At 40.1% G+C, this 27,776-nt stretch overlaps 1 protein-coding gene across 3 annotated transcripts; it reads right to left on the bottom strand.

The window, feature by feature from the left end:
* Window positions 1-728: 728 nt before the first annotated feature.
* Window positions 729-27,703, bottom strand: myom1b (myomesin 1b). Of its 3 annotated transcripts, XM_035613186.2 has the most exons (39): window positions 27,553-27,703; window positions 26,998-27,207; window positions 24,576-24,710; window positions 24,286-24,448; window positions 22,940-23,097; window positions 22,664-22,756; window positions 21,062-21,150; window positions 20,795-20,836; window positions 19,350-19,511; window positions 18,970-19,131; window positions 16,836-16,977; window positions 16,257-16,456; window positions 15,720-15,773; window positions 15,502-15,626; window positions 15,146-15,329; window positions 14,880-15,054; window positions 14,677-14,798; window positions 11,198-11,677; window positions 9,151-9,347; window positions 8,929-9,055; window positions 7,777-7,961; window positions 7,576-7,690; window positions 7,327-7,483; window positions 7,127-7,233; window positions 6,978-7,022; window positions 6,727-6,863; window positions 6,456-6,600; window positions 6,287-6,346; window positions 5,782-5,849; window positions 5,574-5,687; window positions 5,095-5,148; window positions 4,756-4,843; window positions 4,619-4,657; window positions 4,400-4,505; window positions 3,855-4,018; window positions 3,536-3,572; window positions 3,286-3,308; window positions 2,459-2,514; window positions 729-2,293 (listed from the first exon to the last, which is right to left on the bottom strand). In XM_035613186.2, the coding sequence occupies exons 2-39, from the start codon at window positions 27,147-27,149 to the stop codon at window positions 2,033-2,035; spliced, it is 4,923 nt and encodes a 1,640-aa protein (XP_035469079.1). In that variant the 5' UTR covers window positions 27,150-27,207; window positions 27,553-27,703; the 3' UTR covers window positions 729-2,032. The 3 variants fall into 3 exon arrangements, with proteins under 3 accessions (XP_035469079.1, XP_035469080.1, XP_035469081.1); XM_035613187.2 differs by lacking the exon at window positions 5,095-5,148 and having other exon boundaries at window positions 27,553-27,702; XM_035613188.2 differs by lacking the exons at window positions 5,095-5,148; window positions 11,198-11,677 and having other exon boundaries at window positions 27,553-27,701.
* Between the last annotated feature and the right edge of the window lie 73 nt (window positions 27,704-27,776).

A 27,776-nucleotide genomic window follows, 5' to 3' on the forward strand; every position in this document is an offset into this window, starting at 1 on the left:
TTGTTAGAGTCCAAGTCATCATTTCCAGTCAGTGAACCTAAATGGTGACCTGGACCTGCTAATTCACATGTTCTCTAACAGGAGGGAAAGAATCAGCAGACTTCATTTTCTGTGAAAGGTGTGATTATTATGATGAAGTAAGTATTAGAGACAAAGCTTCTGATGTTTCTGTTGTTCTTCTGATGTTAAAATGTTTCGGATATATTTCTACTGTATAATTGAACAATTGGATTCTGGTCACTCTGGACTCAGAGGAATTCTGGGAGCTCATTTCATTTGCTCTGCAAGACACGGTCTGGATCTCTATCATTGGGAAGTGATTTCCTCTGGCAGAAAACTTGCCGGTCCAATCACAACCGATTGTCTGACAAATGGCAGGGTTTATACCGTGACGCGGACAAAGAAAAATAGCAGTAGTTTTCTCTCAATTCTAATCATATCAGGTTTTGTTGTTCTGTTAGTGCTCATCTTGATGTGAATGTCACTTTTTCATCCCTAAAGCATCGTCAATCATAAATAATATTGTTACAACAAAAATTTGTTTCGGGGTTGGAGGGGTGTTTTGTCTCCATGCTGGTGGTTGAACTTCGGGGAGTCCAAGTCTACAGAAATCGTGACTGGGAGGGAAAAAGGGAAGCAGCAACTGAAACGATAGTGAAAGGTGAAAAGGTGAAGGGTGGAGGGATCAAACTTAAGTGAGACAACTCAAAAAGGAAAGGAGGAAATGGGAAAGTACATGCTCATTTTTATTAGTCTTATCGAGAAACAGGGGAACAAGTGAAGCAATAATCACTGTTTGTGATCTCAGTCTTCAGCGGTATCATCATCATGAACAAAGAGGAGATAATTATTAATGATGGACAGTGAAGGGGATGTCATGACAGTGGTGAATTATATTAATGAGTAGACAGCGGGCTACAGTGTTCACTACAGACAGGGATACAATAAGTGATGTCATGATCACAACACTCAAAGTGATTGTGAATTAAATGGAACCAAAGATAAAACAGGACTGAATGTAAAAGCTGATGAAATGGCACATTTCATTCAAGCACCATGTTTTACTCCATCTGCAACAGATTTGTTCACTTCTACTATTTTATTTTCCAAAGCACAACAAGGGTGTTTTGACCAATCCATGTATTTAACTGCTTATAATGGGGATGTTTTCCAATTTGTCTCAGTGTTTTCTTTCCAAAACCAAAACCAAAAGAAGTGTTAGGAACTCATGGAGCTGACCTTAGCCTAATTAACTAGTTTGCCACAATTGAAGTCTATTTTTGTCTTCCTCTGTCTGTAATATTATTACAAACATGTGGAGAGTAAATTCTAGGTTGAATATTGGAAAAATGCACAAGTGCTGCATGACAATGTAGAGCCCTTACATGGTGCAGGGATAAACGACAAGTCATTTGTGGAGATGTTATAGGTGTTTGTATACACCTTGTCTTCCAACTTTTTGTAAAAGTTATTTTTTCCAGAAGCACTTGAAAGTGGTTTCTTCATGCAACAATCACCAAGCGAGATGTCGATATTTTGGTGAAACAAACTAAAACTGATAGCTTATGCTTTTCTGTGGTTAGCAGTGAAGTCAACATCATTTGTGGCTTATAAGATAAAACATGTCAAAACAACAATTGCATGTTTTTTGATAGTTGTATCCTGCCAATACAACATGTCTTAAACTATAAGCGTTAGCTTTCTTTGTCAACTAATGTTTCATTTATTCTTCTAAAGTAAACATATGACAACATCTCTGCAGGCCACAACTTTACATAAACAAAAACTAAAATTGCACCAGTTTCATTGGTTCGAATGTCACTCATCAGTAAGACAGACAGTCAGACTTATTATTGCACCAAATCTCTGGATTTCTCTCTGAACTGTTAGACTTTTTCGTGTTTTAGCACATCTAGGGTCAATTTAATATTCTACACAAACACCTAAAAACACCCTTAAGCCGTCTTTCTGTCTTTCAACTTTTTCCAGTGTTTTTCTTTTATACATATTTACGACAAGATTTGGACCGCTTCTATTTTTTCTTGCCGCCCGCCTCTTCAGGGATGAAGACACTTACGGTGAAGTCCCCACTCTCTGTGCCATACTTGTTCTTCACTAGGATGCTGTATTTGCCAGTGTCCGACGTGTTCACGGCAGTGATGGTGAAGCTGGCGAATTTGCCGGACTCAAACTTCAGGATGCAGTGATCATCAGATGTGATCTCCCTGTCATTCTTTAGCCAGGTGACCTCTGGCACAGGGTCACCCGAAATGTTGCAGGTGAGATTGAGGGCCTGAGGTACAGATAATGAGCAACATTCGACATTACAGCAATTACGGTTACATTTAAGCCTATAGAGTGACTGCCAGCAGTCTAATGTACTGTCTCTATTCAGGACAATTTACATGACAGGTCAATTTGTTTGACAGCACACGTTGTTTCAACTGAAACAGTTTACCTTGCCCTCCTGGATAGTGACCACATCAGGTAAGCCTCCTGCTACTCGAGCACGACCTGAAATAAAACGCAATGTACTTCAATAATTACGATTAAATAAGCTTTATTTCTCTGATACTGCAGAACCTGAACTTAATTTCCCATGTATTTTCAGTGTTTTTGTGTTACAAACAAGGGTAAACTCAAGTACTTGAGACAGGAAATTCAATTTTAGTTAGATGTTAAAGGAGACATATTATGCTATATGAGCAGGTTCATACTTTATAATTTGGGTTACCACTTGAAAAGGTTTACATGCTCTAAGGCATCAGTGTTCTCACACTGCCCATTCCTGCAGCACCTCTTTTCACCCTCTGACTAAAACTCGGCTCTGATTGGCCAGCTGGCCCAGAAAAGTGGAGATTCTCAGATTGTAGGCGGGGTTACACCAAAAGAGTCCAACTGTGACATCAGAGTGGGAGAGAAATCTGAACCAGTTGTTCAGGGCCAGGCTGTGTAGGTTTTAGCCAGCTCACAAAAAACCACAGGGTGGTCATTTTTCACAGTTTGTGGGCCGGCAGGCTCCACAGATACACTAAAAACACTGACATTTAAAATATCTAGTGCATTAGTCTAGTGCATAATAAGTTTATAAGTAATAAAAGATGATTTTTAGAATAGATGGAAAGCCAAGATTAGTTGGAATTTTCTAGTTACAATAAAATCATAGCTTTTGAAATTCATATGAAAACATCGTATTCTTAATATATTATTTTTTGACAGGTCTTTATGATGATTCATCAAGCATAAAAACTGACAAACAGCCACTGCAAACACAGAATCGCTTACCTCTCTCTGCAATAGCAGCAGCCCTGAGGAGGTAAGAAAAAAAGAGGGAACAAAAAATTACATTGAGGTTGCTGAGGATCAGAAGTGAGAGGTAAGACTTAACCTGCATGCATACAGAACTTATTTGTGTACTGTATTTCCTCAAATAAGAAAAAGCTGTAGGTTTAAGGTTGCACATCTATTAGGAACAGTACAAACAACGTGGAGAACTACATAAAGCTAACAAAATAAGTAATTGTTGGTAACTTACTTGAGTCTCTTGAATTCTGCAAAAGCATCGTCAAATGCTGCAAAAAAATAAAATGTTGTTAAGAATCTGAATCTTGGGTTTGAGGTACACAAGAGATTCAGCTCGAGACTTTGCTTGGGTAACATAATCTAAATATAAAATACCACAAAATAGGAAATTATAATTATTTGTTATTATTATTACGTAATCTATCAATGGTCAATACATGTTTTTTTAAAAAAGTTTAAAGTTTAAATAACTTTTACAGACCAATTTACACAAACGCACATTTGCATCAGTTCCAGGTAAAAAAAAAAAATACAGATGAGTACAGTCTCACCTTGACCAGACAGCTCAACAGTTCTCCTCAGGCCGCCCTTTCCGTCGTTGAACTCGATGGCATATTTGCCCATGTCTTTCTCTGTGGGCTCTGTGATCTGCAGCCACAGCTGCTCTCCCACCACACAACTCTTTATACGGTCAGAGAAGGCGATGGCAGAATCCCTGTCATAGAGGTGATACAGGCGAGACAGTTCTGTTAGAAACATATCAGATCCACATAATGAATTTATGTGGCCATGTGTGTGTGTGTATATATATATATATATATACACACACACACATGGCCTCATCCTGCTTTGAAGTGTATTCAATTGATCAACTTCAGTCAGTTATCGTCTCACACAAGAATAAATCATATTTAGGTAATAAATACGATTAAACTGTCTTGTTTGTCAGGTTTAGGGCAAGGGAGCATTGTATTACAAAAATATCTTCTTAATTATTATTGTTAGTGTAACTAAATAACTAAATAATCAAATCCGTGTCAATACAACAGATCATACTGTATGCTTGCTTAATTATAAATGTGTACAGAGGACTAACTTGTAGTGCCATGTCACTTGGAGTAAATCGTTATAGAAGTTGACAAAGGTGTAGAGTCGGATGCCCTCATCTGTGCTTGTGATCTTCAGTGGAGTGGAGGAATTGGCTGGAAGTAAAGAAGACACAGTTCATTTAAAAAAATAATAATCTTTTTGGTGAAAGACCATTTCAAAATCAATCAGCTGCAAGATTATGAGGGGACGCAATGTTTCTCCTTACCGATAAAACTGAAAACTTCATTCATCAATTCCTTGAAACCTTCAAGAGAGCAAGATGTGATCATTTTAAGTGACATAAAAGTGATAAGTGACCTATTTGCTGCATTCTCTATTATTGTGTTCTCTACTGAAGGTTACCTTGATCTGTCAAGTTCAACGTGGATGTGTCCTTTCCTCTGTCATCCTTCAGAACAACCTCATACACACCAGAATCCTTCTTGGAAATCTGACAGAGAAAACGACGAGGTCGTAAAGCAACACTGAACATCACCAAGATTTTGTAAAATAATATAATAATACATATTGATGAGAAAAGGCAAACTTTTCTCTTCTGCTATGGATGCTGCAGAAAACATAAATATGACGCAAAAGCAAAAAAGCCAACAGCCAAACTAACAAACAAACAAAAAATTGCATTCGCAGGCAGAACTACAAGCGGCTCTTGGCCAATGATGACAACAGAAAACTGATCCCAACTTTTAGTCTTCTCCAGATAAGGTCGGCGTCTGCAGTGTCTGCAGGACAGTCACGCTGAAATGGGACACGTGACATCATGTTTATATGTTATACCGAAATGGAGGGATGGCATGCCACTGTACGCCACTCAGACAGACGTTTAGAGACATTACAATGTGATGGGAAAGGGTAAGACAGAATGAAGACAGGGTTTCAATAAAATCTGAGAGAAATGAGCTGAAAAAAACAGAGAAGACGACAGAGCAGTTAGAGAAAGAAGGTGATGACAGCCCTCTTTTATTAATTTGGTTTTAACTTACTTTCTCTGACTCAAAGACAACATCTTGTGAATCAATGTTCAGGTGACAAAAGCCAATAAAACAGGGCAAATGAATGCAGTCACAAATAAAACATACAGAAATATACATATATATACATATATATACACATACACTTATTATATCCCACTTCACGCAGGCTCCTTTTCTCGTATTTTTTACCTGAGCTATTTCCAGTTTCAGGACTCCCTCTGTGAAGCCCAGATGCTCGTCTGCTTTGATCTCACGTCCGTCTTTGTACCACAGCGCAGAGGTCTCCTTCTTCATGTTGCCCACCTGAAATGCCACACAACAGAATAATGTGAAATACTGAGACACTCAGAGTGTTTCTTTAAAAGTGGGCAGCGTGAAAACTAAAGTTTTGTATCACCTTGCATTTCAGCACAACACAGCACTCCGGTGTCACCTCATAACTCAAATACTCGATAAAGTGTGGACCTGGAACAAACACGGTAGTTATAAGAATAATATTTATGCATTTTAGGCTGAAACGTTTAGATAATCAATTGATTAATCAATCAGCAGAAAATTAATCAAGGATTTCGATATCTAGGTTAATTATGTGAGTCATTTTTGCAGTTTCAATGCCAAAAATCAGCTGTTTCCAGCTTTTCCAGTGTCAGAATTTTCAGATTTTACCTTTATTGAAATTATATGAATATTTCCCGGTTGTGGACTGTTGTTTGGACAAAAATAAGACATTACATGTCACCTTGGACTCTGGGATAAAGTGATAGGCATTGTTGTGGTTGTCTAACATTATAGAAAAAACAACTAATCCTTTAATCAAAAAAAATAATTATCAGATTAAATGATGATAAAATCAATGATTTTAGTTAGTTGCAGCTCTGATATTCAGGGACAGTGTCACATACCTTGCTTTCTGAACCATTCTTTCCTCTGGAACTCTGATTCCTTCTGCAGCTCCTTGAACACTGAAAATATAAATTTATAAATATTAAGAACTCTTAATATAAAACTCTTGCTGAAGTCCAGCTTGACACAAGCTTGGACCAGAATCTCTTAGGATGTTTTCATGCGTACCGTCTCCTATCAGTACCAAGCTGGACTGGTTGGTTGCCTTCCCGTCTTTCAACTGGAAGGTGAAGGTGCCTTCATCTGCCGGGGTCAGAGACTCCATGATCATCTCAATCACACCGCTGTTCTTGTCAAAGTTCATCTTATATTTCTGTAAAACAAGGATGACAATTTCAGAATCTTTCACATACAACACTTCAGTCTCAACTACCTAAATAGCCCCAAACAATTCATACATGTTAATTACTTAGGATTCATCCCTTTGCTACTTACTGACCTCCCCCTGAGAGATAACATTATCATTGAACACGTAATCGACTTTGCCATCAGCTGAAATCTTCTCTGCCTGCAGCCAAAAGCGAACTCTGCCTTTCTCCAGCAGCTCCACAGCCAACTCTGACTTCAGGGGAATAACTAGTTTGAAGAAAGGGTGGATGAAAAAAGAGTGAGAGCCATTTTAAAGAAGCCAGACCAGTCAACGAGACACTTGAAATCAGCGGTGACAGGATGTGAGTCTGAAATACTCACTGGGGAATTTGTGGTTGTGACTGACCTCCAGCAGCCTCTTCAACTCTGACAAAGAAAGAAGGACGATGTTCATAAACAGAGATAAAAGTAAGTCAAAACTTTAAAACTGAAGCCATCTATTACAATAAGTTCTTGAAATATGTTCGGACCTTCCTCAGAGAGATTGAAGCTAGATGAAGCACCATCAGTGTGGGTGACTAGACAGGAGTAAATGCCAATGTCCTCTTCTCCAGGTGCATTGAAAACAGCTCTGGATCTGCAAGAAAATGCGGTATTATGAAGTTAAAAAGGAATTAACAATGGTGTGGGATTCAAAGAGTTTCCGTTTCACAAACTTGACATCTCTCACTTGTTTCCCTTGGTCTCTACGGCCAAGCGGGAGTCAGCTGTAATTTCCTCGTAATTCTTGGACCACACAAATTTGGAGTCAGGGGTCAGGTCACAGCATTCAAAGTTCAGGGAGATCATTCCGTCATCATCCACATCCACAACTATCTCCTTGGTGCCTAAAGCACAGAGATGGTAAAGTGAAAGCTTGATATTAAGTCATGCTATGGAAATTTAAAAGATGCTCAACAGACTGACTTTTTTCTCCTACCTGGTTTGGTCACAGCTGGGACCGGCTCAGTCACATCAGAGGTTTTCCCGACACCGGCTTTGTTCTGAGCACGAACACGGAACACATATGCCTCTCCTTCCTTCAGATTCTTTATCTGTAAATTCAAAGAATATAAGTAGATTATACACCAGCTGCTGACAGGTGAAATGGATGATAAAAGCGACTCCAGATAATGTCGACCTTTAAGTATGCCTTCTCCTCAGCCTTGTTGTTGACCCCTCTCCATGCCTCCTCTGGGGCATCCGCTTCCTTGAAGTCAATGTAGAACCCGTTGACCAGATCTCGGCCCTGGTATACAGGTGGTTTCCATATCAACACCAGTGAGTCATTTCGCACCTCTCGCACCTGCAGGTCATGAGGAGGTCCTATGGTCCGAAAACAGACAGAAACACATTTCATATGCTGAGGGGATCCATAAATAACTCATAGCTGTTGGCCAACAATTATATAAACAGAAAAAGTTGACAAGATAGAGACCAGGAGAACAGACTTTATTCCACAGCTAAGTGAGGATTTTAACACATGACATCTGAGTGTAACAACAGCATTTCAAAGGAGATGACTGTTTAGAAACCAGCTTGATGTGCTGGAAATAATGTCTTTAACTCTTTTAATCCCACTTACTTAGAAACTGTAACCAGAGGTGTGAATTGTGCAAACAGCAGGAAAAGGTGCGTTCAGGATTTGAAGCATAAAGCTTCACCTTGATACTGGTTTAGCATACAAAATATATCTCTTCCACTTGTAATTTAAAGTATTATAAGTTTTATATTAAAGTGCTTCAAAATTCATGTAATAGCTACATTTGGATATTGTAATCATCTTTTAAGGGATACTCTAGGTATTTGAAACTGTCCTTGCATAAAGTAAGGGGATTTGCAAGTGACACATGAAAAATATGGTAAGAATTAATTTAGTCCTCTTATGTTTTTAATTTTTATTTTCTGTTGAGTACCTTGTATTGCAATTTTTCATGAAAGGCACTATATAAATAAAGTTTGATTGATTGATTGATTGAATACACGACAAAGTCTAATAAAACTGAATCCAAAATTTCCAATAATCCATCTCAGAAGCATCTTTGGTTTTGTGCCGCTGCTAAAATCTTCCAAATCCAGTTTGTAATACAAGAATCTTCAGGACTATACTTCAGATTTGACTAGTTTTATACAATGCAACTAATTGGAGAGGCTGAGCAGTCCTCCTGAACTTATTCAAGTCCCTATTCAAGAGAATAAGACATTTCACTGTATGATTGATAAAAGAAAAAGAAAGTGGTGTGTGGCTCTAAAATACTTTCTCTCACGAGGTGAAACGGTTGGTGAAACCAACCTGGTACAGCGATTGTCCACTCCTCACATAGAAAGGTATCACTGGGCAGTGACGGGATACCAACACCTGCCATGTTGGCTGCTCGCACCTGAAACTGGTACTTCCTGTTTTCCATCAAGTCGGACACCTGAAGACAGAGACACATGAAGACGAAGCCTTCCTTATTAAATTGTCTTGTTTACCATTAAAATCCACATCAACTGTAGTTTTGGATCTACTCACTCTGTAGGCCCTCTCACTGACAGCCCTGATGTTGGCCTCGTGCCACTTGCCTGGCACGCCATCGATGACCTCACGGTAATCCACAAAGTAGCCGGTGATGTCAGCACCACCGATGAAGGTTGGCTGTTTCCAGGCCAACACCATGGAGTCTCGCACACACTCCAGGACGGTGATGCCATAGGGTGGAGTAGGGGAGGCTGAGATGACAGAAAACTCAAATTAACACCACAGCGCCTCAGTAGGGGAATAGGTTGATGTAATGGGAAATTGAAGCACTATGAGCTGATACTTTCAAATCACAAACTGCTTCTTACACCTCTGCCCAGCTGCTCTCCTTAATCTAAAGCCCTTAATCTTTCTGATTCATATTAACATTAATTATGTAAATGTTTGAACATTTGAAGATCCTGTTATATCACCACTAAATGTCACTAACCTTTTTTTCTCTCTCCTGTAGTTTGTTTTCCCCTCCCCTCTCTGTCCTATTATTATTGGCATTATAAGAATCAGTTTGACAGACTGAAAAAATTGAATTGAATTGTTCTATGAATTGTTGTATATTTAAGATTTTTGGAAATATGTATAAAATCTGTCTTGCCCTGAGTTAGATGAGAAGATTGATACCACGTATCTGTAAGCTAAATTTGAAACTAGAACCTAAGATAAACATTAATAAACAGCTGTTTCAAAACAAATTCCACCCTAACAACACCTCTAAAATAATACATCTATAAACCAGATACCCAGAAACCATTACGCCGCCAGGAAATCTCTACGTTTGGCTAATAAAAGATCTGTGAAATAACACCTCTAAAACTACAACTTATCTAATTGACATTTTGATTTTGCTGAATGAATTCGATATTGCATGTAAATTATTGAACATTACAGGTCAGCTGTCTTTTTATCTTTGGACAGAGCCAGACTGGTTTCTTCCTGCTTGCAATCTTTAGCTAAGCTACACTAGCCAGCAGCTGGTTAATCTAAGCTAACTGTATAGCTTCATATCTAATGGACAGACATCAGAATGGTATTAACCTTACCAAAATGTACAACGATACTGTAATGCTCTTAACTAGAAAGATTAAAAGTGTTGCATACCACATAAGATTTGTGATAACAACATTTTAACAAAGGACATTAATTTCTGGGGCAAGGTTGAAGGAGTGTTGGTGAGTAAAAGTTCTCTCTAGAAGCAGAATCATGTAACATGGTGATAATAAATTGGGCTGTCACACACAAAAACACTTTTTTTTAGGAATGAGAAGCTCATAAAATTGTGTGAGAGGTTGAAATCTGAAGTACACAGTCTACTAGCAAAAAGGTCTCAGATCAGTGTCCTGCTCCGCATAAACCGCTACTCAAGTACAGGGTGTGATTAGCTGGCTGCTGCCAAGCCTGGTAGAGATTAAAGCAACGGTTAATCGACTTAACTCTCTTCTCTCCCCCTCTTAATGCCCACCTCTCCTCTCTCCCCCAGGCAGATGTTCCGCCAACAACTGAGTCTGGTTCTGTTTGAGATTTCTTCCGGTTAAAAGAGTTTTTTTCTCTCCACAGCCGCCAAATGCTGCTCATTGCGGGAACTGTTGGGTTTCTCTTCTTTTGTAAAATGTCTTGAGACGATGTATTGTTGCAAATAAAAATTGATTGACTGATTGAGGACATCCTTCTGTGTGTTTGTGTGTTGAAGTGCCCATGGTACTCAGAGTGGTGGCAGCTCCCAAGGTTCCAGACAATTAACACCAGGTCACAGAGTGAGGAGGTTGTGGGAAAGTGGTGTCCAGCAAAACTATTAAGTGTGACTGTGTTGGGTTAAAGTTTGGTGGTTTTACAATGACTTACCTTTAGGAGGAGAATATACCAGTTGAGCACTTTGCTCCTTGTCTATTAATTATTTTAGAGAAAATGCTTGTGAAAGTCTTGCAGGACTGATATATAAAACTGGGAATGTAGAGTATTTAATGGATCCCGAGTGGGGGGAGCTGGTGTTGCATTTCGTGGTTTGTGTTGGATTTGACCATGGTTTCCACCTGTGACCGGTGCTCACCTGTCGACTTACTCCTTGGCCTCGCTGTCTCCCGATTAGCAGAGGCGTCTAAAGAGAACTTACGTTCCTGCCCGGCCCCAGGCCCGTTGGCTGGCTCTACAGCCGGCTCCTGAACCTCAGCAGTGACTGGGTCTAAGTGTGCAGCTGTGACTATGTCAATGGGTGAGTTAGAAACTGAGCCTGACACAGACTCTATGGCCAGGTCTGTTAATAGGTCAGGGGCCCAGGACACACTGCCCCTCTTGCCCCCCTTGTTTTTGCTCCCTGTGGGGTTGGGCTCCGTGAGGCTTGAGCCAGCAGCCCTGGTCCCCTCCCTGGCTTCAGTATCAGCCTGAGTTTTTTTATTGCACTTTTGCTTAGTGTCAGGGAGGGACTGGACAGTTTCATGCGTGTCCGTCCAGCGTGGCCTGTGCTCGGTTAGTTGGCCCGCGTTACCCCCCGGCCCCATCTCCGGCAACACACCATGAGGGATGCCGCCCCCTACAGGAGTTAGCAGAGAAAAGCAGAAAGGGCTTTTTAAAAGAGGCAAAAGATCCATTCACAAGTCACAGATCTTATTTCAATCTCACACAATAAAGAAGAGACAGGCATGAACACAAAAAGCAATATTCATTACATCAGTCTGTCAAATTCAGTAAAAAGTCTTCATCCAACTGAGGTGAAAAAATGACAAAATGACCAATAAGTGACATCCATGTGAGGAGGCATATGAGAACATGCAGTTGTGTGAAGTAAGTGTAGGTGTGCAGGCTTTGCAGCAACCTTTTATGAAAAAACACTTAGTAACAATGCTAATGGATTTCACCAACTCTTAGATTTCCAATTAAAAGTGAAATTATTGATGTGTTGAGACTGAATGGTAAACCATGACCTAATTCATTCGTTTTGTAATTGGTTTTAGCTGTTCTTTGTTTACTTTTTGCACCAATATAAAAACTTTGAGGTGTATCTTTTGTTGAATGAAAGATGCTATGTACTGTTAATAAAGCATCTCAATATTATTATCAGTAGTAATAAAACATAGCCTGGTGTATCGAGGGACCTCAAAGTTAATTTTTGATTTCCAAAAAGCGTTACCAACGGACCAAAATGCCTCGGGACGCAATTGGATAGACCTACAACCAATGAGAGCAACGAATCATGTGACGTCTGTTGAGCGACGCAAAAATGTCAACAGACTAGGGCAGAGAGGAGATTACTGTGATGATGATTCCACGATGTGTGTGAACGACTGTTGTCATTTTTTTGCGAGAAATTTGAAAATATAGGGTATTTTTAGTCAAATGCTCGGTCACCAGCGGCAGCCTTGGTTGTTTACAAAAGTTGCTTCTCTCCGCGTCATGGTATAAACCCCGCCCATTATCAGATAATCGGTTCTGGTTGGACCAGTAAGATTTCTGCCCGAGGGAAATCACTTCCAATGGAGGGGATCCAGACCGAGTCTGACAGAGCAAATTAATTGAGGTACCAGAATTCGTCTGGCTCCCAGGCTAAGTGAAACAGCCGTAATTGTACATTCTCTATAATAAACAATGGTGTTTTCCTGACAACATTACTAATGTGTTTACCTATATGAGTACAATAAATCATATCAGCATTCTTACGAAGTGTGTTTCACCGAGGAAAACAGAGCATGCAGCTCGTCACAAATGTATCCAGTGAATGAGTGACATCCAAAGACTGAGAGCTATGTTAGTTGAAATGCAGAGAGAATTTAGGGAACACATGCAGGAGAACAGAAAGAGCTTTTCTAACAGTCATTGCAATGGCAGCTTTGCTCTGTTTTGCAAAGTATGTTTTAGGGCTGGGCTCCAATTCAATATTATCATTTATCGCCTCTCAATAGAATCGTTTCTTGAGGAAATTGTATTATTTTACTGAATGTTGTTGTCTAAATAAATTGTCAGATGACGTAAAGAAAAAGAGTTTATAAACTAATGCGATAACTTCATAGAGTTCATGTTTTACATACATAAAGAGCTATTTCTGGGAGAAGCACTTTGTGATTTTACAAACATTTGCTCTATAATTTTCCAGTGAAAAGCTTCGTCCCCTTGTATAGATGAAAACGTGCTAAGTCGACTAACTACAGTGCCCTGTCAGTATCAATCATACTACTAGGAATTAGAATATAACTTTTTTTTTTCCCGGGGGAAACTGCCTAGATCGTACAAAAATAAACCAAAAAAATAACAAGACAGCCATAACTATTTTATCTGCCAAGATTTCATAAATAATTCATAGCCTCGTCATTCAAGTGTAGTTAACTATTCAAAAGAACAATACCACTTCCAGGTCAGCTGATTAGTAAGAGTTTATGACGGGTGGGAGAGGTGTGCATGTTGATACCTTTAGCACCACAAGGGGTTTCCAACACGTTTTGTGCCCAGGACAGGTGAGGGACAATGGTGGGATTGGTTTCTGACAGTGGGTTTGTTTGTAACAACCACTGAATTGGATCGCATAGACCCAAATTAGAGGAAGTCTACAAGTCCTGACCCCGCTTCAGGCTGTGCAGGGAGGAGGAGGAGGTGGTGGGAGAAGGGTAGGTGCGGCTGAACAGGGTGGTGGGTAGGTGGGGCACACAACAGTGCAGAATAACGTGACAGGGTAAAAGAGGGGGACCATGGTGGAGAAAGTGTGCGGGTGTACAGTAGATGCTGATGATAAAAACAGCTGAAGACATGTCTCAGCAGAACAATGGCAGCAAAATACAAAGAACATTTTTAATTCTTGCTTGACTTTCAAACATTTCTTCCCAAAAACAGAGTTTATCTTTTAAAGAAAATTACAACCTTAAAACCAACTCTTTCATCCCCAGTCCGTGGATTGAATGCATTTCAGGAGTCATTTTGTGGTGAAATTTACTTTTCTTTCTTTCCCTATAGTCAAATCACCTTGTCTCACCCTGTCTTGCCCTATTCAACTTCAGGTTTTTCTGTGTTTGTTAATCCTTCCAAAAAACATTTTGGCAATCACCAGATAATTTATATGTAGTTTAAAGTTTTGAAAATGTTTATGCAGGTGGATATTGTAATAGGGATATTAAGTTTGTTTTTTTGCTGCAACGAAATTGTACATTATATAATCTAGTGAAAAGGAAGATCTGCTGTATCCCTAATGGTAATTTCCTTGGTTTGATTGTTAAAAGTTTAAAAGGGTTAAAGAGTCTTAGGCCTATGTATTTATGATTCTGATTAATATAAAAAAACTGATCTCTATTGTTAACAGCACAGATAGGTTCAATATGTTGTGTATAATCAAACATCAGAGGAAAAAAATCAAGTGGCAGCAAAATGATTCGGGAATGCAAGCTATAACACAAATGTCTGGTTTTTTTTAAAGATATAAATATAATATAAGCAATTTTTTGACCCACAAATCTAAACCGACAAATAACATGATGAACTGTAATTTGCCCACATTAGCTCCTTAAATTAGATGTACCATATGAACCCTCACCCACTGAGCCCACTCACCAATAGCAGCCTTCACTTCCACAGGCTCAGACTCCTGGGAGAACTGGCTGAGGCCTGCTGCGTTCACTGCCCTCACCCTGAATACATACGTCTCTCCTGTCACCAGACCATGGCAGATGAACCTGTAAATATGGGTTTTTTGACTGTGATGGTGGCAACATAATTGCATAAAATTGTAAAAAAAACATGAGGTGTAATTTTACCTGGTTGCATGTACAGGCTTGTTGTTGCATGGCTCCCACACATTGCTGCCCACAATACTCCCCTCAATGTAGTATCCAATCAACTCTTTGGCATCATGCGATGCTTCCCATGACACAACAACTGATGTGTCTGTGTTTCTAGTGGGAACAACTTTGCCAGGGGCAGATGGGATATCTACAGACCAGAAAAAAAGCATATTTAGGGACATTGACTCAGAATGAAATTTTGCTGCCTTAAGTGAAGCATGTTCTGTGCAATTTCTCACCAAGCTTGTCGCCAACTGTGGTGGCCTCAGTCGGGTCAGAAGGTTCACCAACACCGGCAGAGTTGCAGCAACGGACGCGGAAGCTGTAGGACTTCCCTTCGGCAAGATCGAACAATGCAAAGCGTGGAGACTTGACTGGGATCTCTGTGTTCACCCTCTGCCAGCTGTCTGTGCCAGAGACACACTGACAGAGAAGGACACAAGAGTCAAACCATCATCCATCACAGATAGACTGGCTTATCAGGTTTTAGTTGCTGTTTCAAAAAGCAAAACTGTTTTTAAACAATTTCTGGTTATGACGGTTAAGTGTGGAAAGGTAACATGTAAGAATATGTTGTGAACAAGATACAATTTACCTTTTCCACATAGTACATGACACCCTCCAGGCCTTTCTCCCCAGGTGGCTTCCAGCTCAGCACCACATAGTTCTTGGTGGCCTCTGTCACTTGTGGTTCAAGAGGTCTCCCCGGAACAATGCCCTCTGATGGACAAAAGATAATGTAACACAGCAGCTAAAGGATAAGGTAACAGCAGCTGAACCTGACCTTCCTGGAGAATACGATAATTTTCTTACCTGCAGGCTCCTCCTCAGTGACAATGATTTGGCCGGTCCAGGGGGCGGAAGTACCTGGCAGCAAATACATTATCATCATCAATTCAATTCAATTCAATTTTATTTGTATAGCGCCAAATCACAACATACATTGTCTCAAGGCACTTTATCATCATCATCATCATCATCATCATGTAAAAATTACATTGCGCCATTATTTTTAATTGGTATCAGTAAAATTCAAATCAGTGTTTCTGACCAGAATTTTATTTGTTATAATTGTAGTTGTAATGCCTTTTAAAATATTAAAAAGTGACCCACTTCACCAAATCTTCAGTAAGAAGAAAATAACAATTAAAACTGAATTTTAAAAAAAGGACAATTTCATCATGTTTTAAGGAGCTGTTGTGTGCTGATATCAATGTATCAGTCAACAAATACCCTTTTGATAACTCTATTTTTCCACTTACATTCTACTTTTTTACTTTCATGAGGTAATAGAGGTCTTTAAATATGGATAGGAGTATTATAGGGACCAGACGTGCAGTTCAGTTGTACCTCTCATGCGGGCACGGTCAGCTGGGTCCATGGCAGCCACTGGGTCAGATACTCTGGACGGGTGACTCATGCCACTCTTGTTGACAGCACGCACGCGGAAGACATAAGAACGGCCCTCCACCAAACCGGTCACAGGGAACCGGGCGAACTTGACTGGGGTGTCATTGCACTGGATCCAGTGGGTAGTTCCAACCTCACACCTGTACATATATGATTCATTTTAACCACACATACAGGTGTTTTTCCGAACATGTTTCCTATTCTTGGACAAATGTAAAGGAAGAGCGACCACAAATAAAGATGTGGATCTGAACTTTAAAGGTTTTTGTTTTTTATCTTGGCCATATATTTATTGATAGGTAGTGATTTGAGTATCTGCATCTATCCAGTTTGTCTTTTTCTTTTGTGGAACAATCTAGCAAATATAAAAGCTTTTATGATCTTGGAACAGAAATTTTACAATTAAAGAAGCCAAAAGACACAGTCTAATACTTCCCCTCCCTTCTTTGAGGGGTTTTATCCAGATGACCACTGCTGGTTGGTAAGAAGAGTAACACAGGCAGCAACATGTTTACTGACCTGTCCACAAAGTAGCCCAGGATGGAGTTGCCACCATCGACAGCTGGCTGCTTCCAAGTGACAATAATGTAGTCCTTGTTGGCATCCAGACAGCGAACATCCAGAGGTGCACCTGGAGCTCCTTCCACCTCAGCATCAGCATCTAACACAAACATGACCAACACCATTATTAATGTCTATGTGCATATTCTTTTTTTTTTAACCTCCGCCATGGAGGTTATGTGTACATCCGTCTGTTTCTTGGTTTGTGTCTTGGTTTATTTTTAGCAAGATTTGCCCGGGAAAGAACCGATTACCTTTTGGTGCAGATGTGGATTAAGGGGCGGATCCAGGATGATTTTTATTTTTTATTTTTTTCTGTTTCCTTTAACTACGTTTTATGACAAATAAATCATTATGGTTATCAGACCACTTCCTTTTTTTCTTTCATATTCTTTCTTTAAAATGTTGTACTGGTGAGAAGTAGACTATCATGTAGAGGATTCTTCAGCCTCAACTGAGTGACATTCTAGTTTTTATATATATTTAATACTGACCCAAAATAGCAACTACAAAAATTTGGGTTCTAGTGTGATTTGATTTGCACTGAACTGTGTAGGGCTTGATGCAAGGAATGTCTCTCGTCCTCAAGTCAAATACAAGCTGAGGGCAATCAGTGGCAGCAGGACAGAATTAGCAACAGCCCTTCCCAGAGTGAAAGGGGATCAGAGAGGTGGCTCTTAAAAGAAACATCAGGGTAAAGTGAGGTCGTCTAGTAGAGGCTTCAATAGAGACAAGAATTGCAGTATAATATAAAAGTATGTATTAACAGGGGGTGTGTAGCCTGTATTTTACAACCATCAAGGTAATGTATTTGTCTTCAAATGATAAGCTAAATTCCATCTATAATTTTGAATGTAATATTTCAGAAAGTAACAAAAGAGAAAAAGTTCTTGATGCATCAACTTCATAAGATGATCATAAGATGATTACAACAGGATAGTGTTTGAGATCAGTGGGGGAACCATAGAGAGCATGAAGGAAACCGAGCAGCCTATTTCTCTTTGAAGCAGATATATAGTATCTACAGTAGCTGCGCTCGATGTTAGAATCATTCCACAGTTGAGCTCCCTCCGAATTGTTTTGTTATTCAGGCTGTACCTTTTGTGTTCTTTACCGGGTGACATCTGGGCCATAGCAGATGGATTTTCTGACTTGTTCATACTCAACATGGTTCCTCTGTACAGTATAAGCTTGAGCCTCAAAGGTCAGATTGTTTCTGAAGGGAGCAAAGATTAGCTTCACCGACAACCTTTTCCATGGTATTCAAACAGATGCCAGGGAGCTGCCACTTTGTGGTTTCTCTGTAAGACATCCTATTTAAAACCACTCACTCGCTCACAATCAAATACTTTGGTCATCAGGTTCCAGAGGACCTGTTGTTGTGACTTTGACCTTGACCTGATGTCACTTGAGGAAAACAAAGCTGTGGGCATCAGGCTGTATATATCTTGTGTTGAGTAGGATTGAAGTTAAAATGTCTGTGGGGGAAATATCTTAGATCTGTAACATTCTAAAGGATTAAGGGCTTGAGGATCTTTTCTATATAAACATGAAGGAAGATTTTAGAAAAAGGCTTTGTTGATGGTTTGATTTTTAGCACGACTGTGAATGTCAGAGCTTAGAGTCCTCCAAAGGAGTCCCAGGCTTGGAGGCAAGTAGCAGTTAAATTGGGGCATATTCAGAGTGAGCTGTGTCTAAATCAGTCCATCATAAGAAAAGTTGTGGTAAGAAGATAATCCTGGATTAGAGTGTGAGTTGTACAGTAGGTGGGCTGAAGCTATGGGATACAATATGGTAGATGGTAAATGGACTGTATTTGCTTTTTTCTAGTCTTAATGACCACCCTTTTACACACACTCACATTCACACTGCGCTGCTATACAACTGCACATTTTTTTCCCATCTTATTGATACACTGCAGGTACAGCCGTCAGGGGCAATCTAGGGCAAATTTTTGCCCGAGGACACTTGAGCACACGGACTGGCCTTTCCCAGATGAGGTATTTTATACATGGAAACATCCATGTTAACATTATACCGCCCTATTTAGTGAGGAAGCCATTTACGTTTTACTGAAGGACGGTAACCCCACCTCTGACAAAGACATAGGATGAGTAGGTTTCATATCCAGACTTGGTGGTGACACGCAGGGTGTAGAGACCCTCATCCTCCTTGTTCATGTGTGTGAGCGTCAGTGTGGCTCTGTCTCCACTCCAGTGCATTTGGTACCATTTAGATGGACACAGCAGAACATCTAGAAGACACACCGATGAATGTTAACAAGGTAAAACAATGTGCCATGGACATCAATACATTTCAACACATTTTTACAAAAATGTTGAACCAATTTTTTAGAGCACACATTTGATTTTTGCATGGGAAGCAGATTAGTAAAACTTTAAAAGTCATGGCAGTAACCAGAACTGATCATCCTGTTGGAGTCGAAAGAGAAACACTTTGTTGTCCACTAACCGTCTTTGTACCACTGCACCTCTGGCTGATAACGGTGCAGGGCAGGGTAGATGACTACTGTGCACCCCAGACTCATGGTCTCCCCCTCTCTTCCAAATGACACACCAAACTTATCAACAATGTGAGTCTGGAAGGTGATGCCATACTCGGACACTGGGCCATCTATAGACAAAGCAGGAGACAGCAGAGTCAGAGTTTGGACCTGTGTTCTTGTGCAACAGTAAATGTGGCAAATTAAGACAACTTAAAAAACAAACGTCTTCAAATTAAGTGGAGAGAGCAAATCAAATCCAACAGAGAGAGGAGACAGGAAGAACTCGTTGTCATGCATTGAAGTGATAGCACAACAAACACAAGTAAAACACAGCTGAAACAAAACACGTATAACTAGGATTTCTGTTGTTTAAATAGTTGAAAAATCAATTAAGATCTTTACTGAGATGCTAACCATGTATACATTTAACAACATTAACCGAGTATCCGGGGTGACAAAAAAAAGAAGACATTTTATAAGTTTGCTATATACTTCCAAGGCTCTAATAAATAAATAATTACAGCAGGCGTCATCAAATGGCACTAAAATCTATTCTCTGTCAAGACAGCTGAAAAACAATCTCACAGCAGCAAAACTACATACCCATGGATTTCAAAATGCTTCAGCAGTTCATGAAACTCTTGCACTACCCTTCCACTTAGTAAGTACATGAGAACTTAAGCTTACAATGTTGCATACTTGCAACATTGCTGAGAAACACAGACTGATGTCTCTCTACCAGACATGTCAAAACACCTTTAGATTAACTACTCCTGATCTCAGTGTTCCAGGAGAACACTGTGAACTTTACAGTGAGTGGCCATGCATGGACACAGTCAGGGGAAAACATCAAGTTCACCAAAGTGTTTTCAAACCAGATTCCTGTGAACCTGTTACCTTCCGTATTGACCCCTGTATAGTCGCCGCAGCAAAAAACAAAAAGGTTGTTAGTGCAGAAGCATCCACTGTTCTTACAGCCCCTACATTCCCACCAACCCACTCACGACTGAGCTCAGTCATGTATCAACAACCAGAGATGAGTATGGTAAAAAGTAAAATAAATAATAAAGTATCTTCTTTAGACATTGAAAGATTAGAAATATGTTTTTTTTCTAACAATGACAAACAGATGCATAATGATGAAACAAAAGCTGCATTATTTTAACACATAAAAACATGTTAGGCAAAAGTAACAACTTGTAATAACGAAACGCACACAGCAGTATCACAGTGGTTTAGCTTTGTGGAGATTCAGCTACTTAAACTCATTAGTTTGGTTTTACTGCCAGCAGGTTTGCGGCAACAAAAAAGCTCTCTCATAGCTTTTTCAAGAGTTGGTGGATACCAAATCAGAGCAATCAGTAGCAATCAAATAGGACAATGAGAGTGAACGCAGTGAATAAACACTTACGTCTGGGCGCTGGCAGGGACTCATCAATTTCCCCTTTGAACCCTATAGAGAAGAGCACCAGTTGCAAATAATACATGCAACACATAAATAATGTTATTATGCTCTATTGATGGACTGCATGTACAGTGTAATACTGACAAAATGTCAAAATCATTTGACGCAGGTAGAACATACAATAGTTTGTTCTTTTAATTTGAAATAATCCTGTAATTGTTTGCTTATGTCAAAAAATACTGAGGTGTGATGATGGGGCTAAGTGAAACCTACTCTTAACAACGACGGAGGCAAATGCAGAGAGCTCTCCCTTTGAGTTCATGGCAGAGACCCGATACTGCGCTGTGTCGTCAAAATCACATCTGAAAGAGGAGAGGATCAGGTGATCAATGTCCATAATACACACATTCTCTCAAGGATTCATGTGCACCGAGCTCTTCCCCCTCCTCAGCCCTCTCAACCATGTAAATTATACCAAGTATGTGAGGCCTGACTGAAGTGTTCCATTACTCCTGGCCAGGAATACTGTCGGAATAAATAGACATGACTGGTGATGTCATTTGCATCAGGTGGTGTGGGTTTCTGATGCAACACATTACATTGGAGTATCTGTTGTGTTTTGAACAGAATGGGAACCACAATGCCCGAGACATATTCTAATAAACTATAAGCAAATTTTAAACTGGTGATAAATCGCTTGGTTTTTTTTGCTTTAAGAAAATGTTTAATTTGCATAATGGCTATAGAATAATGACACCATCAACATTTAGTTTATTCCCGTATAAGGTTGCTTTCAGTATTCAATTATGTCTTCCATTAAGCAGAACATTTTGCATAAAATCTAAAGCTCGATTTACCAAAGAAAGTGTGTCTGATACTGTACAGCAAAAGAAAAGGGTAGCACTTTTTCTTTTATAACAGACATACAGTGAGGGCCAGTAATGACACTGACAAGAAAAGTAAAAACTTGAACATTTGAATTCTTTAATAATAATTCATCGGCCAACAGATGCAGCGGAGTTGTTGCAGTCCTACTGTGGAAAGAGCTCCGAGACTTGAGGAACATTCAGTTAATATTACATCTAAATAAGAAAGTAACAAAACCTGTCTTTTTACAAGCAGGTGTTTTTTTCTCTTTCTTCACCATACAGTAGCACAAAAATCTGGGTTTCTAGTTCAGATTGGGATTCTGGGGTTAGCTACGGTTAAATACTGGATTGCTAAACCTAATTGGTAGATGGGTTTTAAGTGCTTAAGATGGCAAACAGCAGCATTTAAAGTTAAAGGTGACATATTATGCATAAATCGCTTTTTCAGTGTTGGTCCACATAAATGTGTGTATCTGTGGAGCCTGCCGGCCTACAAACTGTGAAAAAACACCACCCTGTAGTTTTTTTTTTTGTGAACCGGCTTAACCCTATATTCTGGCTCTGATCAACTGGTTCAGAATTTCTCTCCCACTCTGATGTCACAGTTGGAAGGCTTTTGGGGTAACCCCGCATGCAATCTGAAAATCTCCACTTTACTGGGCCAGCTGGACAATAAGAGCAGACTGGGGTTTATCGGGAGGAGGGGCTAAATGATATCCAGGCGTTTTAGAAAGAGGGTGAAAAGAGGTGCTGCAGGAATGTGTGAGAATACTGAGGCCTTTTCTGAACATTAGAGCATGTAAACCTTTTCAAGTGTTAACCAAAATAAAAGTATGAACCTGAATATGAACATAATATGTAAGTCCACATAAGCAAAAAAAAATTCAAAATAGATAACAACAATGTTTCCACAGAAAGGTGGCGAAATGTGATGGATGTTAGACTGTGAAACCAAACGTCAGTTGCTCTTCTAAGAATAATTTATTTTTGGAAAAGTTACACCTACCTGTTAATCTCCAGTGAATGCACGCTGTATCTGCTCTCAAGTTTATACTTGCCAGGGTTGGCAAGGGGTTCAATTGCCACATTGTTTTTGTACCTTGTAGTGGGAGGCAGAAAACACAAAAGAGGAAAGACCAAGGGAAACAAGAAGAGCTTGAAAAGGATGAAAAAATAAAGCCATGGAAAGTAGATGGAGTTCAAGGAAAAATGCAGATTGTTGAGAGAACAGACAGGACAGACTTTGAGGTGAGGTTAACGGTGATGTGTGTTGTTGACCTACCAGACGACCCGTGGGTCGGGCCAGCCACTGACAGTGCAATGCAGTCGCACACACTGCTTCTCCCACACTGTGTGGGAGCGAGGTTTAATCACAAACTCCGGGGCGTGCATCAGGCTGTCTTCGTTCATACGCTTGAAGTGCTCCTCGTGTTCATGGATCTAAAGATAGCAGAGGAAATCACTCTACCTTTGCCAACCATGAACTGAAAATGTGAAAAAATACCAAACTCCTATGATTTCACCAGGAATCCACAATTCAACATATCTTCATTTGTTCACACATGCAAGGTGTATGCACTTGCAATGTAACACGCATAACAGTATGAGTGTGACTGTGTGTTGTTCATTATGTACTATGAATAGTGAGTGGTGTCGTGGTACATCGAGTTGTGCATCCAGTAACTCAGCACATAATATGACAACACCCATGGGACACTGCTTCCCTGTGTCTCAAGAAACACGATCTCCTCAGGCATTTGTCACCAAGTAATAAGGATATCTGGCAGAGGGCTTTTATGATACTCAGTGAATGGCTGGGTACTTAATAATCACCAAGGCATAAATAACTCTCTTGTGTAAGGAATAGTAAACCTAACCACTTAGCCACAGGAACTTGCTGTTCCTAAGAAGCACTGCAATTAATTGGTTGTTCAGATATACAACATTGGGTTGTGTCGTTGAACATATTTAAAAATGGAGTCACGACTGTGATCTAAGTAAGAAAATTCAATTTGTGATGATATATAAAAGGGATGTCTACTGTGAGGATGTCACAACTAACACAAGCTAATCAGCAAATCAAGAATCTGAATGAGCCTCAACTATCAACAACCCTTGTGTGAGGTCATAAAATAGACTGCTCTACTGGGATGTCACAAGTAGGAGACACCTTCTGTGATGTCATCACTAACAAAAAACAATCTCACGAAGCAGAGTGTTTCATGAGGTCACAGGTGAGAAGCTGTGATGCCCTGACTGAGATTGTCTGTTCTGACATCATGATGTCCAACAATAATCAACTTGTGATGTCCACTGTTATGTCATTGAGAAGAAAAACCTTGGGGAATGATTTCCAGTGATGTCATAAATAAAAAACAAAACAAACAGTTGATCAGTGATGTCATAGTGGATGTTTGTAATATCCAAAGTTATTAATACTGTTAGAAGTACTGCTGTATCACAAGTAACAAGGGTCAGTTTGTTACGTCATTGATAAGAAATACTTAACAGCATTGTCATGAGCAAGAAAAGCAACGAATCGAGCAGGATGGTTTGTAAACACATGTCAGTTCAGACATTGATAATCCTCCTAGTTGTAAAAGACTATCTCAATAGCCCTTCACTGACCCTTTTGTTCAGAGAGATGCGGTCAGCTGACTCGCGCATGGCCTCCTTCCTGGAAATCTGCTCTGACCTCTCCATCTCCAGGCCACTGGTGAACAAATCCCTGCGAGCCATGTTCCTCACCCTTGCTCCCTCTGTGTCAGAAAATCCTGTAGCAAACTCTTGACTGGGAGTCAGCAGAGCAGAGCCGTGTTGATAAATGAGGGGAATAAGGAATAACATTACAACTAGAATAACTTCAAGAGAAATACATTTTTTGGAGTTCCAGTTTCATATGGAGAGGAGTTTATTACCTTCCCCTGAAGATAGGCACTACATAGCCGATGATTTGGTTCTCTTTATCCACAGCCAAGTAAGTTGGCTTGGCTCTCTTGGGTAAGGGGCTCAGTCTGCTCTCTTCCAGCCCAGAGTATGGAGACACTTTAAGTCTGAGACACACAGAGTACCATCAGCCTGGCACACAGCCAGACAATGCAACTAATCAAATAACATTAACATGTGGGGATACTGCTCAGGTCACGGGTAGATGAGTGGTAGTTTAGGGTTCAGTGGGAAGGGAGTGTAGATGGTTTAGTTATGATTATAGTATTCAATAAATCAACAAATTGCCACCACAAAAGACAACTGAAAATATTTCTTATTGAATCATTAAAAGGTAATTCAGATCCACAGATCTCAGTAAAACAAATGATATTGATATTAAACGCTATAATCTTGATGTTAGATCAATACTTCTTAACATAATACTGTCCCAAGATAAATGGTGAAAAGAATAAAAAGGGACAACAAGTGCAGAAAGAAGTGGGCTCAGAAAAATAAAACCAGTCCAGCTGTTTTCGTCTTCATCAGTCTGACATTGCTTAAACTGTTCCTGGTCTCTCTCTCTTCTCCCCCCCTCTCTTGTCTCTTCCTCTCTTTCCACCCACCTCTCCTCTCTCCTTCATTCTCTCCTCTCTCCCCAACCGGTCGCAGCAGATCTTCCGCCCACAACTCTGTTAGAGATTTCTTCCTGTTAAAAGGGAGGATTTTTTCTCCACAGTCGCCAATTGCTTGCTCATTGTGGGAACTCTTGGGTTTTCTCTCTAATATTGTAAGGTTTCGACCTGACAACGTACCTTGAGATAATGTATGTTGTATATTGGCACCATACAAATAAAATGAAATTGAATGCATTTTAAAAAAGGGAAAGGGAAGTTTGGGGCCCCCTACTGAAGCTGCTGCCCCCGCGACCCGACCCCGGATAAGCGGTTGAAGATGAGATGAGATGAGATGAATGTATTTTAACTAAACATTTTTTATCTAACAAAAGTTAGTTTTACAGGCTGTCCAGAGAATTCAGGTCAGACTCCACTCACTTTGTTGTTTTGGAGGGAGGGGAAACACTATCTGTAGTGCTGGAGAGCTGGGGGTGGGGCTCAGGGTGTGCGATAACAACTTGATAAAGGTGACAGGGCAGCTGCCCTCATTTTTCTCATATCAATCTGGGCCAGTGTCCTTTTAGTGTCCTTTACATCTTCTTTACTTTCCAGAACTAGTTCTGCAACAATACAATGTTTGGGACTACACTTTCATTACTGAAATCCAGAAAAGCCTATTCCAATTAACACATAACATGTCCACGTCTACATAAATGCAGTATCTTTGCAGTAAAAATATTTTATAACCACCCTGCCTGTTAAATCATCATTACATCATAATCCTCCTTGCCCCACTGCAGCACAGATTCCTAATGTGTTGCCCAGCAGTCCACAGTCATGAGTGTAAAGGCCAAGATCAGATGGTGTTAGTAAAAACTTACCATACTTTCCTGGCCAGGGTATTTAAAGACTGTATACTGGCTACTTTGTTATTTCTGGGGTAAAAAAAGCTAAATATTCTCCATCCTGGAAATATCAGGAAATCTGAATTGACTGATTGACTATGGCTGATCACTTTTCTATTCTTCACTATGCTGCACAATTTTTTGGGGTATTTTACAACTATAACTTCTTTCACACTGACAAACACTCATAAATCATCATTTATAAACACTAGGCAGCTGACCAGTGCATTCGACAGGGTCCACACAAATCTGCACCAACACCAAGCACAAACAACTATTCTCATGTCTATTGGATATTTACAGGAAGCAATACATTTTTATAATAATCTATGTGAATCGACAGGTTTGAAAGAAAATGAATCTCTAATACGGGGGGTCGTGTTTTTAAATGGATAAGGCTGAGGAACTGTCACATCTTATTTTCCCTCCAACATTGGTATGCACAGGTCAAGATTCTATTTCAGTCTATGCCCTATAACATAAATCAGCCATTACATAACAGTCTATTTTCTTACAGCATATCTACCAAGGGTTTTTGCTCTCAAATACTATGTTACCCACAACCATTAAGTTAGAGTTGTATGAGTTTGTTAGCATACATAAATGAACACAGCATCTCTCAGCCCACATGCAAAGACCTTCATGCAGGATTTCAAAGCAGTTTTGAGCTAGTACAGTAAACGCCATGTGTGACTAAGGGTTGACCAAAGTAAAAGACAAAAGGGGGGAAGGTTGGTTACTTGTTGTGAATATAACCACAGAGCATGAAATGTGATTCTGTGACTGTGATGAAGGTGAACTTGATCAGTCGGATTGGGGGGGTGGTGTTAAGGGGGGTTGGGGTGGTGGCGTTGGGGTTGACCCTCCATCCTCCTCATCTTCCTCCTCCTTACCCTCTGCTCCAGCTGGTGGCAGAGGTGCTGCTGCCCGCACTGTATCTGCTGCTGGACTGGTACTGGCTCATTTTAGACTCCGTCTCCTTGCTACGGTAGCCACGGTCGTAGTGGCGATGGTGCTTCTGGTAGAACGGTATCGATCCAGACATGCTGCAGGCCACTCTTGGTACTAGTCCTGAGTTTCTTTCTGCCTGTTTGTTTCTCTGTCTGGTTAGTTGATATTCAAGAGCAGTTTGATTAATTGTTATTATAATCTAGGCCCAGCAGGATTTACAGACTTTTCTTGGGGTTTTTTTTAAACTGGCTGCATTAACATGCTAGTATAAGTTCAGCCAAAAAATGACCAATATCCCCTTGATCAACAAATAAAACAACAAGGAACAGTCTTTTGACCATCATGAAACCTGTAAATTCACAACCGCAACATCAGCTTGCGCGACATGATATAACATTCAGGCAATCAGGCACATACTCATCATGCTTAGATAGATATATAATACAAATACAACCCGACTTATCACATCTTATCCCAGCACAACAGTTGCCACTTACCCCAAACAAAACCCCACACACTCAAAGCTTTAAAGGAAAATATGGTCCAACTCCACACTTCAAGCTTGATATCCCAGCAGACCTACTGGTAGGTGTGTACAGGGCTGCGGTCTACACAACAAAAATAATGTTGGTCCTTGCCAGAGTGTCCAAGCACCAGTCACAGCCTTTTATGGTGAGGGTGCAGATATATATAGCTGAGAGTGGTGCTGGGGGGCAAGTCA

The sequence above is a fragment of the Scophthalmus maximus genome, chromosome 16 (genome assembly GCF_022379125.1).
Source record: "Scophthalmus maximus strain ysfricsl-2021 chromosome 16, ASM2237912v1, whole genome shotgun sequence".
Taxonomy (NCBI): Eukaryota; Metazoa; Chordata; class Actinopteri; order Pleuronectiformes; family Scophthalmidae; genus Scophthalmus; species Scophthalmus maximus.